This window comes from Prosopis cineraria, unplaced genomic scaffold (genome assembly GCF_029017545.1).
Source record: "Prosopis cineraria cultivar Desert tree isolate PC_DT_omini unplaced genomic scaffold, ASM2901754v1 PC14, whole genome shotgun sequence".
NCBI lineage: Eukaryota > Viridiplantae > Streptophyta > Magnoliopsida > Fabales > Fabaceae > Prosopis > Prosopis cineraria.
The window spans coordinates 1,711,439-1,728,195 of NW_026555345.1; the positions used below are offsets into that span (position 1 = coordinate 1,711,439).

Below are 16,757 nucleotides of genomic sequence, written 5' to 3' on the forward strand. Positions count from 1 at the left end.
TTATAGCCATCAAATAATTAAATTACCAATAAACCCTTAATAATCTCCTCCAAAATCAAAAGCTATATGGCTTTTGGCCATTTAATCCCAAGATGAATATGATGTGGCTCTGTCGGTCATCTATTAACACTTATTTAATTCTTTTTTATTAGAGTCATAAATAATTATTAAATTGATAATCACGTAAATAAAAATTGAATATTTAAATGTGAAGACATGAAATATAAGAATAATAGAAATTAATAATAGAATCAAAATATCATACCTTTATATGATAAATAAGAACCTTCAATAATTAGCGAGGAACTTTGAAGTTTATGCCTTATGCAAATTCATTAGATACTCATGCTGATAACGTGTTATAAATAAAATATATAGACTATAAATGGGAAAAAAGAAGAGAAGATGAAGAAAGAATATAAGTAATAGAAATAAGAATAATTTATCATGTATTTTTTTCCATTCTTTACAATACAAATAACATACCTTATTTATAGACGTAATCTTACATTAAGAATTACCCAAATGATAATTAAAAATAAATGACAACTAACATTAATCAAATAGCGATAGTTTCATGGAAGAAGATGAAAGGGTGAGGGAGATGAACATTTATATGACTCTAATAATTACAACAAATTATATTACTTTATTATAATCAATTTAACTCTGAATTTAAATGTAACTCTTATGTTTTTATTTAAATTATATTATTTTATTATGATTAATCTAATTCCAGATTAAGCTTCGGTTGAATTTATGATTTCGATTGATTCAATAGCGGACCCCATTTTTAGCGGTCTTCCTTTTTAATCCTCCCAGAAAAGTTTGTCTTTATGTGTATAGTGTCCGAACAAAAATTTCAAAAATGACAAAGTTGTAAAGGTTAAGTGATTTCTGTGATTTTTATAAATATATTGACATTAATCATTTCATTGCAACTTGTTCTTTCGCCCCCAAAAAATTGTGATCGCATGTTAATAATGAGCCAACCCGGTCCTTGTAGGGACATCTGATGATAAAATTGGAAAGATCAGCTAAACGTCTATAATCTTTTGTTATTTTCAATAATTATTTAGGGTTAAAAATAAATGAATATATATATATATATATATTTGTGTAAGTTAAGAAAAGTATATTTAATTTTTATATAACTATATTTCATTCACTCATTATGAAAAATAAAATTGAAAACAATGTAGATATATGATATTTCATACTTGTGAACTCTCTCCATTCTTTTATGTTTATATTTATATATATAATTAAAGGATGTATAAACTATTTTCTTGAAACCAATGAAAGTGGTTAAAAAAAAAGAAACAAATGAAACTAATTAAAATTAGTTTAGTATAAAAGGAAAATTAGAACTTCATAAATTGACCGCCGGTATTTTTGCAGAGTTGCTGATATGCTCGCGCGCCACTCCACTGTGTAAGATATGGCAATGTAGTGCCATGCTCAAAAATGGAGGTCAAAACCATGTCCCAAGCTCTGCAACTTCATGCGCAAGTTCTGAAACTAGGAAACTCGCCGACCAGCGAATCCCATAAAATTCTGTCCAATGTCTTCACTTTCGCCGCCCTCTCACCTGCTGGAGATCTCAACCACGCTCGTCTCATCCTCAAATCCAACCCTTCCTTGAACTCTTACTTCTACAACACCGTCATCCGAGCTTACTCTCGGAGCTCTGACCCGTCCCATCCCTCGCAAGCTCTTTCTCTTTTCCTCTTGATGCTCCATGGACCGTTCCATAACATTCCTGGACCTGATAAATTCACTTTCCCCTTTGTACTCAAGTGCTGTGTCCGTTTGAATCTCACCCTTCAAGCGAAACAGATCCATGGGCTGATTGCTAAAATGGGTTTGAGTTCGGATTCTCATATTGGGAATTCGTTGATTTATATGTATTCAGAGCTTGAGGAACTGGGAGCTGCATATAATGTGTTTGATAGAATGTCTGAGAGAGATGTGGTATCCTGGACTTCTATGATTGATGGCCTTGTCGACAATGATCGGCCTGCTGAAGCAATAAAGAAGTTTGAACAAATGTTGGAGTGTGAGGTTGAGGTGAATGATGCCACGGTTGTGTCTGTTTTAAGAGCATGTGCTGACATGGGAGCGTTAAATGTGGGGAAGACAGTGCATAAGATTGTGAAGGAGAGGAAACTTCATGGTAAGGGCAACGTTATGACTGCGCTTATCGATATGTACGCAAAATGCGGTTGTATAGAAAGTGCATGGCAGGTGTTTAATGATGTTATGGACAAAGATGTTTTTGTTTGGACGGCGATTATTTCTGGCTTGGCTAGCCATGGACAATGCAAGGAAGCTATTGACCTATTTTCTGAAATGGAAGCCTCAAAAATAAATCCCGATGAGAAGGCAATGACAGCAATTTTATCAGCATGTAGGAATGCAGGCTTGATTATTCAAGGTTACAATTTTTTGAGTAGCATGCAAAAGAGACACGGTGTAAGACCAACTATTCAGCATTACGGTTGCATGGTAGACCTCCTAGTTAGAGCCGGTCTTTTAAAAGAAGCCGAAGAATTTATTGATAAAATGCCTATCAAACCTGATGCAGTGCTTTGGAGAACCCTGATATGGGCTTGTAATGTTTATGGGGATACTACTAGAGCTAAGCGTTTGATGAAACACCTAGGGTTACAAGAGACGGATGCAGATGATGGTGGAAGCTTCATACTTGCTAGTAATGTTTATGCATCAGATGGAAAGTGGTGTGATAAGGCAAAGGTGAGAGAGTTGATGAAACAAAAAGGACTAGTAAAGCCAGCGGGATGTAGTAGGATTGAAGTTGAAGGTGTGATACATGAATTTGTGATGGGAGATTATAATCACTCCGAAGCAAAGAAGATATATGGCAAATTAAATGAAATGGTAGATAAATTGAGAAAAGAAGGGTATTATCCAAAAGTTTCAGACGTCTTGCTTGAAGTAGATGATCAGGAAAAAGCCAATCAGCTGCTTCATCATAGTGAGAAGCTTGCTCTTGCTTTTGGATTAATCAAGATGAGTCCAGATTCTGAAATCCGGATCGTGAAAAATCTAAGGTCTTGTGAGGACTGTCATGAATTTATGAAACTAGTCTCTAGGGTATACCAAAGAGATATCATTGTAAGAGACAGGATACGTTTCCATCATTTCAGATATGGTGACTGCTCTTGCAAGAATTATTGGTAGCATGAAGACTGTTATTAGATATTGACAAGTAATTTGCTTTGAGATATTCAGAATCATACAAGACACAGGACCTGCTAGCTTTGAGACATAATTTGGCAATTGAGAATTGGAGATATTAGAAATGTTCACGGGCAATGTCAACTTCAAAAAGGAAACCCTTCATTCTTTTATGTATCTTGCTTATTACTTTCTTTTATTTAGTGGGGAAAAAATCATTGAAGTATTTATTATTGCTGAGACTTGATATTTATATAATTAATCTAAATAGTCAGAGGAACCATGATATAAGAAATGTGACTTTATGGTTGAACAATGATGTAGGAATGCATCAAAATCTGCCACCTTTTCTGAACTGATAATTAGAAACTAAGACAGAATAGTGAATACTAAGAATGAGACAGATAGCGAGTACTGAATACTGACGAATGAGATATGAGATATGGAGTGTGTTCCGTACATCTGAATTCAATGACAGAGCAACAAGCAAGGCCTTCTAACGTAATGGGCTGCTCGCCCCTAAATAATAAGCTGGAGAGGGGTTGAGACGCTGAGCTAACAAGCAACGGGTTTTATAGATAGGACGAGTAAGGCTACTACTGGTGATACTGATATCGATCAGACTGAACTGAGCTAACGTTTCTGCAGTCTAGCACGTTCCTTAAGACATGTGACAGAATGAGACTGATAATATTATAGCGAGGATGAAAGATGTAACATAATGGGACAAGGCTTCTGTTTAATATTGTTATTGTTGTTTAAAGATGTGACCAGAGTACCCAAAAAGTCAGAAACTCTCTTTTGAAGTTAATATCCTTAAAATTTCCTGATGAGCCGTCCTGTGCAACATTATACAGTTGGTATTTTATCTTTACTGTTTTCTGATGCAAACATGGGAAATTGATGGGAGATTAGTTCTTAAATTCTTCAAAAGCAAGGTGCATGTTCTGACAGAAAATTTCATCAGGGTTTACATTAGTTACCTTGGTTTTGATGAAAAGTGACATGCTTGACCATGTCTCATGTTTGTGGTTAGTTAATAAACAAATCTGGACTGTGTTGTGCCTCGCTGAATTATTAGAATTAGAAATATTGATATGGATGGTCAAGGTTTGTGATGAATAGTTTGTTTGTTGGGATCAACTTGATTTTTTTCTGCATTACTGCAATGGGATAGAGGAACAAAAATTGTTTCTTTTACATACAAAATAAAATTTTGTTTCTAGAATGAGTTGCACGGGGGAATGAATTTGTTTCTATAATATCAAGTGGCATGGGCTTTGTTAGTAAAGAAACACTTATTGGGCCGGGGGAGGATGGGAGGACTGTCCTATGAGTTTGGAAATTAAAAACTTTTTATTTGTTCAATAACAATCTTTGTTTTTAGAAGTTGGGATTTTGATTAAAATATTCATATCTTTTATTATTTGAAGGATTTTGGATTAGACTTATCCCATCTTATTTGCTATCATATCTATCTAGGATTAGTGTAGATTAGTGTATTTTAAATAGTTGCACTAATAATTCTATAAATAACCTTAGTGTGTTTCCCTGTTTGTTAAATCTTTTGACAAATTAAATAGTAAAGTAGTTTGAAGTCACTCTCTTTCAAGTTTTGTCTTCTCCACTGCGTTTCTTTTATCCTGAGTTATTATTTATTTCTAAGGTTGGTGTTTACTTGGGCCAACAAAGTAGTAATAAAGGTTATGGTTATCAATTTCAATTTTTCTACATAGCTCTGGACTCTGGTTGGATAAAGAAACGGTCCTTGTTTCTAGCACAGCATCCCCCACTTTCATAAAATTGTGATTGCTTAGAAAATTGGATGTGTTTCTAAAATACCATGTCTCGCATTTTTTTACGAGAAAGTTATAATAGTATATTAGATGAAAAGGATCAGTCTAAGAGAGACAAAACATACTAGAATTTAACTAAAAGAAAGAAATAGAAGAATTCACTTGAATGGGCCCTATATATGTGTATAAAAAAATACAACTTTTTAGTTTCTCAACTCATTTCTTATAATTTTTTATTTTAAAAAAATTCCTATAGTCTTTCAATTTAGCACAACTCCATGCCTATAATTCATTAACTCAATAAATTATAAAAATTGAATTATATTAAATTGAAGTTCAAAAATTAAATTAATAATTGAGAGAAAATTCCAGAGCTAAAACCTATATTGTCTTTTGTGTGTATTCCCCACCCTCCCCCCTTCTCTCTCACAATCCTCTTCAGTTTATTAATTTATTAGCCCAAACGTGTAACTCCCATTAGTTCACTTTCCCATTTTAATTATGATTATATTTTATTTGACTACATTCACGAACCCACCCACAAGATTTGATTAATAGTTAATTAAATTAAACTCCTTCCCCCTTCTTTAATATAATAATAACAATAATTCTAGATTACTCTAGCACTAGTGAAGGTGTGAGCACTATAAGCTTGTTCAATTAATGAAATTCCTAAAGTGAATGAACGATTCAAGAGCATGGGTGGTCACAGTGGGAGCTGCTTTCCAGTTATAAAGATGTGAAAACTCAGCTTTTATAACATGCAATCAAATCCTAAAACAAAACATCATGGGGCATTTCATCATCCTTGTCCTTCTTTTCACATGTTGGGCCTAGTTTCTATCATTTTTTAAGGTATGTGTGCCATACTTGCTTTTTATTTTCTAGGCCTTTGCACCCTTCTCCTTTCTTATTTCTTAAGTAAAATTATGTTTTGGTCCCCAGTGTTTGTCATATTATATATTAATCACAGTCATAAATAGTAACAAACCACATTACAGACATGTCATAAATAGTGTAATTTATTTCTTTTGTTTCATGCCATGTACGCAACCAATAAATTAATAATAAGATACGTTTTTAATATAATCTATTAAAAAACTATAGGGACTTATTTTGTGATTTATTAAAATTTAGGCAAAAATTTCTTGAAAATAGAAACAAAAATCGCATCATTTTTTAAATTATAAAAGCCTTTTTAACATCTTCAGCCAAAAATTTTTTTTTTTTTGCAATTCCAATAAAATCTAGGGAAGGTGCATGTTGTCAAACTTATGGCATCATTATCTTGCTTACCCTTCTTTAAATACATTGCATCCTCTAATTTTTAGTGGTCTTTTAGGTCATGTTTATAATCATTCTTTACAATGCGTTTCTTGTCAAATTGCCAAACAACTTACTTTATCTTTTCATAAAAATGATTCTATCGCTACTTTTTCATTTGATTTGATTCATATTGATGTTTGAGGTCCTACGCTTACTCCCTTTATGGGAGAATCTTGATATTTTGTGATTTTTATTAATGAATTTTCTCATTTTACCTATATTTATATGATAAAACATCAATCTTGAGTTACCTGAACTTTATATCAAATTTGCTACTCTTATTCACACTCAATATTCTAAAGTTATCAAAAATTTTCATTGTGATAATACTTTAAAATATCATTACTCTAGTTTACTCACCTTTCTTGATTATTAGGGTACTATTTCTCAATATTCTTGTTACTATATTTCTCAACAGAATGGTTGTGTTAAATGTAAACATCGTTATATTCTTAATTTTGTTAAAGTATTGCTCATTTCCTCTTCTTGTTCTGAACAGTTTTGGGGTGAAGTAGCTTTAACCTTTGTCTTTTGCATCAATCGACTCCTATCTCCTGTCACCAATAACATTTCTCCTTTTAAGTGTCTTTATGGTTACCCTCCTGATTGTTGTCTTTTGAAAGTCTTTGCTTGTGCCTATTTTGTTCTTCCATCTCATAAGATAAACAAACTTTAAGCTCCTTCTCATGTTTGTTGTTTTTTGATTATGATTCTGAGCATAAATGCTATCATTGTTGGGATACTCTCACTCATCGTATTCATATTTCTTAGCATGTTTTTTAGGAAAATGTCAAGTTTTTATCTCTAACCGATCTCTCATCATTCTCATCTTCTTCATCTCCTATTTTTACAAATATTTCTACTGATCTTTTTTTTCAGTGACTCAAGTACAAATTCTTCTACTAAGCTCATTTCCACGACTGACACTGCACTCGTTCTAAATGTGCCTACTATCACACCTATTGCTCCTCTAGCACAAGTCACACCTACTAAGCTCATATTGTCCATAGACTCTTGGCCCGATCGTGTAGGAAATCCCCCCTTTTACTTTGGTGATTACCATTATTTTTCTACCATTCTCTAGTTTTAAAAACCCAAATCCTTTAAGGAAGTCTCCTGTGTTTCCCTTTGACAGCAAGTTATGAATGATGAATTGCATGCCCTGAAGAAAATGCATACTTGGGATTTAGTTGATCTTTCTCCTGAAAAAACTCTGGTTGGGTGTCGATAGGTCTACAAGAACAACACTCATTCTAATGGCTCTTTGAAGTAATGTAAGGTCCACTTGGTGGCCCAAGGATTCACTTAGGAGTATAGTGTTAAATATAAGGAAACTTTTACACTTGTTTCCTGTATGACTTATGTTCTCAACCTTTTACCTATTGCTGCTGTTAAGCACTGGCCTCTTCACCAGATAGATGTTAAAAATGCCTTTCTAAATAGAGATCTAGAAGAAGTGTATATGAAGCCCCCACTCGGGTGTCAACATCCAAAAGATAAGGTATGTCATTTTTGTCGAGCTCTACATAGGCTTAAGTAGGCTTTACATGCATTGCTTGCCAAGTTTAATAACACTATGAGTCAATTAAATTTTTCTTGTAGTTCTCACGACTCGACTCTTTTTATTTGCTCCACTTCTCATGGTATTATTATGTTGCTATTGTATATTGATGACATTATCACAAGTAGCGATGATATAGGAGTTTAGAAGCTCAAGACATACTTAGGCCAACAATTTGAAATGAAGGATCTTGGTAGATTGAATAATTTTCTTGGGCTTGAGGTCTACCATCGAAGTGATGGTATATCTCTATTTTAAGTTAAGTATGCCACCGATTTGATATCCTGAGTTTTCCTTTCTAATGAGAAGGTTAAAATTACTCCTATTTGTAACACACAAAATTTTTTTTTTAAATAATTTAACTCAACCATAGTTGGGTTACAGCCACCCAACACATTTTTTTATATCAATAATTTCAATATAAAATATTTTATAATTGGCTTAAACTCGCACAATACAACATTTCATATAAATTTTTACCTCCCACATGCCACTAGGCTAAATTACATTTGTCCATCCTTATACTCCCAATAAGTAAACTAAATCACATTTGTCTATTCTTATACTCCCAACAAATAAAATAAACAATTTAGTCAATTTTCAACACAAGCCAGTTGTTTGGCCTCATAATCATGCCATTTTAACCAATCCAAAGTAAATCAAATATTAAAATTACAGTCATCCAAAGTATACCAAAAATAGAAATAGTTTGAAAGGCATGATTACATTTATATATTCATATAATTATCAATAAAGAAAAAGCCCTAATATTGGCAATATAACACGTTATAAATCATAAATCAAATACCCAAAAGAGATAGTGGATCTATGCCACTAAGCCTCTGGGACTCCTCCACGTGTCACTCGTGGCTCTTCTCCTAAAAATTGTTAACCACATAATGAAACTCAAAAGTCTCAGTAACCAATACCAATTTATGATAGTGTGTACAAACAGTTAAGTATGTACTTACTAAGTGAGAATTTAAAAATAATATAATTCCAACAAATATAATAAATATTACAATACACACAAATAACCATCCTTATATCCCTCCATTAACCTCGAGCCGTAGCCCTCACTCGGTGCTAAATTACCTGGCCAAAGGTAGATTAGCCCGAGCCCTTACAAACCACTTATTGAGCTCCAATAGGGGCGTAACATAAATACAACAACAATAGCAAGTCTCCCAACACCTCCCACAATAATCAAATAAATTCATAATAATATTGCACAATTATATAATATTACAAAATTTATAATTTTCTCAATAATCACCCAATTAACATGAAGTAACACAAATCACAAATTAAAAGCATGGTTGCCTCGTGGCTTTTTCAATAAATTATTCCTTATAATTTCTCTCCCACCACAATCTTCACCAATAATACAATCTACAAATAACATATTATTTATAAATATAAATTTCAATTTTTGAAACTAATAAAATAATTCTAATAATAGAATTAAAAATATAACATAATTCCTAATCTCAATCTTAATACAAATCTAGAGTCAACACTATTAAGTAAAATTTTTAACTCCTCTTTTAATTATCAATAAACATTAATAATCTAAAAATCAGCTTCTAAACTAATTTCTATTATCAAAATTTTCTTTTTATTTCATAAATTCGTACCTAAAATACTCAAAAATCAAAAATTGAGTCTCTAGCTTAGAATCATAATCCTATAGCCATAATAATTCATTTCTCATCCCAAATAATCATTTAAACATCAATAAATCAACATATATTTTCAGATATAGTTTAGAATTTGATCCATAAACCACAAATTCAAAGATCATCAATAAATTTATACTATAGAACATTTATTATACTACTGATAACCTCAAAAACTATATTTATTCAACATAAATTTATCCCTCTTTCAGATCTTAAATTTTCTACCACTACAAACTCAGAAACCAAAGAAGAAGGATGACTAAGAAAAATTTTTAGAACACTTACTTAGTCTTAAAAAGCTTAAAATCACACCCTAAATATCCTATTAAAAACTCTTACCTTAAAACCCAGCACCGGTGAACTTGGCTCAGATGCTCTCTCTGATCGCACACGAAAGAGAAGAGAAATGAAGGAAAAATGAGAAGAGAACGGTGGTTTTTAAAAACGAATATGGGTCCCACAATTTTTTTTTAATTACTTTCCTCTTTCCTCTCTCTTCTTTCTTTTTTTTTATTATTATTATATAAATATAATGATTACACGCGCATGGCCGAAAGTTTTCTTATTCTTCTCGTTTTGTTTGTTTTTTTTTACCTTTTCTCTTTTTTTATATAATAATAATAATAATTTAATAATATTTTTTTATTTTTTATTTATTTTTTTAATTTTTTTAATTTTAATTTATAATTATATCCTAAGTTAGATTTAATAATCATCTCCTACTAATTTACTTACCTCTAAATATTTTTTAAAATTTCTATTAACTCAAATTAACTATTAAAATTTAAATTGGAATGTTATACTATTGAATTGAATGTTCACTATACTTCTACTAATAGCACCTTATTGGATAATCTCACTTGTTACTACCAGTTGGTTAGAGGCCTCATCTATCTTACTGTCACCTATCTTAACATTGCTTATACTGTTCATATTGTTAGCCATTTTATGTCTAAGCCTCACATAACTTATTATACAATAGTTCTTCGGATCATTCGGTATATTATAGGCACTTTGTATCATGGGGCTTCACTTTTCTGCTAGCTCCTTTCTTACACTGCAAACTTACTTTGATGTTGATTAGGGTGGTGATCGTTATGATTGATAGTCTACGACAGGTTTTTATATCTTCCTCGATCATTCCCTTATCTCTTAGAGAAGTAAAAAGAAGACATTAGCCTCTTGCTTTGCTAAATTGAAATATTGTGCACTAGCAAACACTATTACTGAGGTACTTTGACTTTGTTGGTTACTTGATGAGTTGGGACCATCTCAAAGCTCTTCCACAAACATTTATTGTGATAGTCAAGCTGCAATCAAGATTGCCAAAAATGATGTGTTTCATGAGCAGACCAAACACATTGAGATTGACTATCACTTTACTCGGCAGCATGTTGTTAGAGGCACTATCCGACTTGTTCCAACTCGAATTAAGTATCAGCTGTAGATTTGTTTAAAAAGTCTTTTTGTCCAGGCCGCTTTCAGTTTCTAGTAAACAAACTTAAGTTGTTTTCTATTAAATTATCTTGAGTTTGAGGGGGAATGTTATTTAGAATATTCTAAATATATATTTCTATTTATTATTTGTCATTATTTGAGAGATATTATTTAATAAGATATTGTTTTAAATAGTTTTTATTAGTTTATCCCTTTGTCCTTTTATATATTATACTCATCATAATAGTAATTAATATGATATTTTTTAAATTTTTTAATTTATCTCTCTCATCTATAGCCTTCAGAAATGAACATTGTGCACATATATTTTCCATTGCCTGGATTTGTTTTCACTGGAAAACAAACAGTCAGCGCCAATAATTTGCATCCAGAATTGCATTCTAATTCTATCCTTCTAGAAGACGGCTATTAAACAATTGAACAGAACCTAAACAAAATGACAAATTAAGATCGAGGGTCATTATTTTTCTGGCTCTCTTGTCAAGCATAATTTCAGATGCCATGTTCTTGGACACTATAATATTCCGATTTTTAAAATGTGTGTGTGAGAGCTGATGGCCACCAAAACCATCCCTACTAATTATTTTCTCTTCAGTTAAATAGTGACAGTTAGCGGTAGGAATATAAGCTTTGCTTGATTAAATTTTAGAGGGAAAAAGAATAGGAATAAAGTTAAATTCCACATGCAAGTGACAAAATAAATATTAAAGAGAATATAATTTAAATAAAGGAAATAGCTAGCTAGCAGAATAGGAAGTGATGGCTGAAGTTAAATGGGGTGAAGAATAAAACATGAGAATGTAGATAGTTCCAAACAATAATTCCAATTCCAATGTCTGCTTTTGAGACTTTTTTTCCGCTAAAATGATTCCCTCATGATTATATTTGGGGCAACCCTCCATTTGAAATCTTGTTATATTGTTCCTATTCAGTGAATGTCTATCAATCAATCAGCATCTTTGGTGGGTCCCCTGTGCTAATCTTGAGGTTCTTGCTTTGCAACTTTATAGAGATCATTGTACTGTAAATCAATTTACCTACTAATTTCAGAGTTTGGCATTGGTGTTGGATAGTACAGATTTTAAGGTTTTATTTTTATATTTTTATTTTATATTTATTATAAAAATTATACAGTTTAATAAATTTATCTTATCTTCCATATGAACAATATAATTTTAATTTAAATAGCTTAATTTAATATTATTTTTTATAATTTTTATAAATTAACTATTCAGATGTATTTTAAATAATTTAAATTTAATATTAAAATTTTTATTTTATAAATATAATATTAAAAAATTGAGAAAAGGGATTAAATTAAAAATTTTAAATTTAAACTGTCTAAATTACATTTGGATAATGAATTTATAATTATAAAATATTTAATATTAAATTAAATCATTCAAATTAAATCTACATTATCTAAATTAATGATGAAGTAAATTTATTAAAATTTATAATTTTTATTTTAATATATATAAATTAAAATATAAAAATGAAACCTACAAATCTTAACCATTTTAATCACTCATCATCATATGATAAGCACCAAATATGATTTCATTGTCTTTGAGCTTAGACTTAAAACGACACTCCTAAGTACTATGCATGTTCTACATTATTTTTTGAAAAATATTATTCACTTATTTCTAGCTTTAGACTTAAATTTAGGAGTTTTTACATATATAATTTATATTATAAGATCAAACCAAATAAATAGCTTAGCACTTATGTTATTTTATATCATGATCAGTTTATTATATTTATTAATAATATTTTATTATATATTAATGATAAACTTATTATAATTTTTTAAAGTTTTAACTATAAATTTCTTGTATTCGAATGATAAACCTCTTTGTATGTCAATTTGAATTGGTCACGTTCTTAAATTTTTAAAAATTTTATTCATATTTTTTGGACATAAGAATTTTTTCAGCGAATGAGTCAATTTATCCTCAAATTTGCATTAATCTGTACTTTTTTGGGAATAATTGAAATTGAGTGACGTACTGTGTTTGCTTTTTCATCAATGGGGACTAGCTGTTACTTGTCATCAAGATCAAGTATTTATTAATAACGTCAAAGAGTTGTAAATGCTAATCCATGTCAAATGGGAAATCTATTATTACTCTTAATGATTCGAAGTTTTGGTAACTGTGGCTTCTAGCTCACCAAGGACTAACAAATCTTTCATGCTACCTCCGAGTCGTATTTATAATAAACAAGTAATGTCAAAACTAGCTTTTATTCTTGTGCGTTGCAGCTAAATTTAAATGAAGATCAATTTTTTACTCAATTTATTCAAGTAAATGAATCTCTTAATTATGAAATACTTCATCCGTTCAAAAACATAAAGAATTTTTTGACGAGTTAGATGATAAAAAATACAAGATATTTCTCAGTGTTTCGAGGTATAATCATTGCCTTTTTTTAAATGTCTCTATTAATAATGACTTTATATTTATTGTAGGGTATTTAATAGGAATGAATATGAAAAGATAAGGTTAGTTTGAAAGTAGGTGACTACTTTATTGTAGGTGAGATTCTGTTAAAAATATCTTATATTTTTTAATGGAAGGAATAGCTACCATTGGATTTTTCATAACTTTGAATAAAAATCTCACAGGTGGTTAAATATTAAGAGAAATTTGTACTAAAGGCAAATGAATACTCTTTCTGTTTCCAAATATAAGAGAAGTTAACATATATATCTTTGTTTTTAATTTATAAATAATATTACAAAATTTGAGAAATATTTATCACATTTTTTTCAAATTGTCCTTCATAAAGTCAATTTTTATTTGCACTAGACAAATTTATTTCATTAATTACAGGGATAATTTAGTCCAAACCATTTAATTTCAAACATAATTGTTGTACTTAACAATTTTTTTAAAATTATATGACATAGTTATTTTCTTTTATGTGTAAAAATAGATGGAGTATTGTTTAAAGTTTCTTTAACGTGTATAAGTTAATACAGAATCAATTGTTTATATAAACAAGCAGGATGTAATACTCCTTCAATTTTAATTTATGAAACACTTTTAAATGAAGATGGATTTTCTCCTCTATAAAGGAGAGTAAGGGAGAGATTAGTGTGAATCTGGGCCATTAAATTGAATTTAAAAATTTAGATTTAATAATTTTAAAAAATATAAATTTAATTTGAACGGTTTAAATTTGCAATGAAAAGGCAGTGGAAAAAAAAGCAAAGGAGAGAAACCCACCCCTTTTTAAATAAGATCACCCATACTAATAAAGTTTATTAAATACGCTTTATAATCTTTTTTTAAGATAAAAATATAGACTTTCAAAAATGATTTTCAATTAACACTCTATTTGTGAAAAAATATTAAAGAGAAAAAAGCTAATGAGAAAGGTAATATTGAAGAAATATCATTAATAAAACTTTATTCTAATCAAAAGTGTCTTATATTTTTAAATATCAAATATTTTTTAAAATTATCTTATAAATTGAAATAAAGGTGGTATGTAACATCACCTAGAACAATATTTTTGAGAGAGAGAGCTTCTCTCCAATTGCATCTTTATAGCTAGTCAACCCCATGTTCATTAAAACATGCCATTACATTTGGTCCATTTGGTTGTTAGAAAGAGCGTGAATAAAATGGATTAAAAAAATTAAAATAAAAATGAGTTAAGTCACTTTTCTTTCTTTATGATAAGTATGATAAAAATTTAATATTATATATCATAAATATGAGAATGATTACATCCTCTAAAAATCTTACTATAAATTATAGTTCTTAACCTCATAAATTAAAGTTACCATTTTCCTTTATGAATATGATTCACTTATCCTTTTCCACATTTTAATTATCTTATTTTTATTATCTTTATTTTTTTAATTCATTTTATTCTATTCCATTATAGCATTCAAATAGGACCTTATTTTTTTTTTTTTCGGTTGTATGGTGAAAACATGTACTATGAAGTTAAGGAGATACACGTTTTTGTCGCCAACAAGACTTAATGAGAGAGTAAAAATGAGAAAAAAAATCTAATACCAACTTATAAATTATTCGCCAACATGTTGTTTGTGTTTTGATCGTGAAATTCAAGCCCACGTCATTATAAGATATCATTTGTATTTTTGTTTTTTTTTCCTTAATATCATAGGTTATTGACATAGACTAATTTGATTAGTAGTTTGTAGATTTCTCTTTAAAGACATACCTTACCTTGAAAATTCAATCACTGTTGTTTACCTAGAATTAGAGCTCGATGCATCTAATTAAGTTAGATCAACCATAATCAAAGTACCCGGTAATATTATTCATATTCTCATTAACTAGACCAATAAAGCACTAAAGTAATCACAGCTAATTAGTCTCCAAGTAGGTAAATCCAAGACTAACCTGCACTGCTTTTCCAGATGCACCACTTAACACCATTTTCATTCGTTTCACAATTAATGCCCGTCCTTCTTGCCTTATATTTTAATGCCATCATCTCCCAATAATCCCCTAAAAGATAAACACCAGTTTTAAAAAATAAAAAAATAAAAAACTTCTCATGTGGAGTAAGTAATAGATCAATAATGATTAGGACTACGAATATTCCAACGGCACCTTGATCGAGGGCAAAAGAGGAAAGAAAGTATTTTTTAGATGCCGGTTATTAATTATATTAATAATATTTCTTGATATGTGTACATTACTTGTTTCATATGTTTAATATCTTCTAGAAGGACTTGATACAAAACCCAAGCCCAGAAATACCAACCAACATCATATCAAAACACTCGATTAATTAATTCCCAAACCATCAGGTTAAACACGTAATTTTGTGAGAAAAATAATTAAGCTATCATATATATTGCTCTTTAAAAGATTTCAGTGTGTTGTATGAATTCGAAGCTAAAATGTTTAAAATTCTTCCTCCAATGCAATGATTGAAATTCAAACAACAACAAAACAAACTTTAAACTCATATTATTACCGTCGATAAAAATATGCAAAAAAAAAAAAGCATAACAACAACTCATTTAAATAATAACACAGACTTCGCTCAAATAAAAAAAAGTAAATGAAAAGGTATAATATTCCATTTTACCAAATTCTTCCATCTGTTATCTTTCCAAGTAAATATTACTTCAAAAAATATGTAATAACCATATGATTACATAAATCAAACTATCCACCGTAAAATATTTATATATATATATATATACATATCAAAATTCTCTAGTTACTAAAATAAAAATAGCGGTATAAAATTATTCCACCTACTATTTTTTCATACTAACTATTTATAGAATTGACAATAAATGTTATCTACTATTGCAAAATTAAATTGCTTTGCCTGATAAAAAAAAAACTTCATAGGAAACTCATGAGCAAATAAACAATCTCCATTATAGTATTATAATTACAAATAACATATTTAAATACTAATTATAATAAAAGTTCTACAATGCTTCATCCGATTTACATGGGATACTCTTCAGTGACTTCATATTTTTAATATAATATTTACAATTTCATCATAACAACCACAAAAGCAACTAAGAAATTGTATTCAAGTTTTTCTAAAAATGTACTCTCCAAGTATAACTACAAAAAAAAAATCATCAATTCCCAAACACAATGAAGCTAGTCTTAACTTCTACATCCTTCCAAGTATATTTTAGATCATACTTTATCAATTAGAAACCTTCCAAGCCAATATATAACACTACAATCCATTCAATGTTATCAAGTTCTC

The 16,757-nt window shown here is 29.9% G+C and overlaps 1 protein-coding gene and 1 long non-coding RNA gene across 2 annotated transcripts; one reads left to right on the forward strand and one right to left on the reverse strand.

Moving 5' to 3' along the window:
- The first annotated feature begins 1,397 nt into the window (after positions 1–1,397).
- LOC129293441 (pentatricopeptide repeat-containing protein At4g21065-like) lies at positions 1,398–3,434 on the forward strand. Its single transcript, XM_054931419.1, has one exon. It carries the CDS (start codon positions 1,468–1,470, stop codon positions 3,202–3,204), a length of 1,737 nt encoding a protein of 578 aa, XP_054787394.1. The 5' UTR covers positions 1,398–1,467; the 3' UTR covers positions 3,205–3,434.
- A 4,860-nt stretch (positions 3,435–8,294) lies between these two features.
- On the reverse strand, positions 8,295–9,959 carry LOC129292283 (uncharacterized). Its single transcript, XR_008588892.1, has 2 exons — positions 9,906–9,959; positions 8,295–8,762 (listed from the first exon to the last, which is right to left on the reverse strand). It is a non-coding gene; the product is annotated as an uncharacterized LOC129292283 (long non-coding RNA).
- Between the last annotated feature and the right edge of the window lie 6,798 nt (positions 9,960–16,757).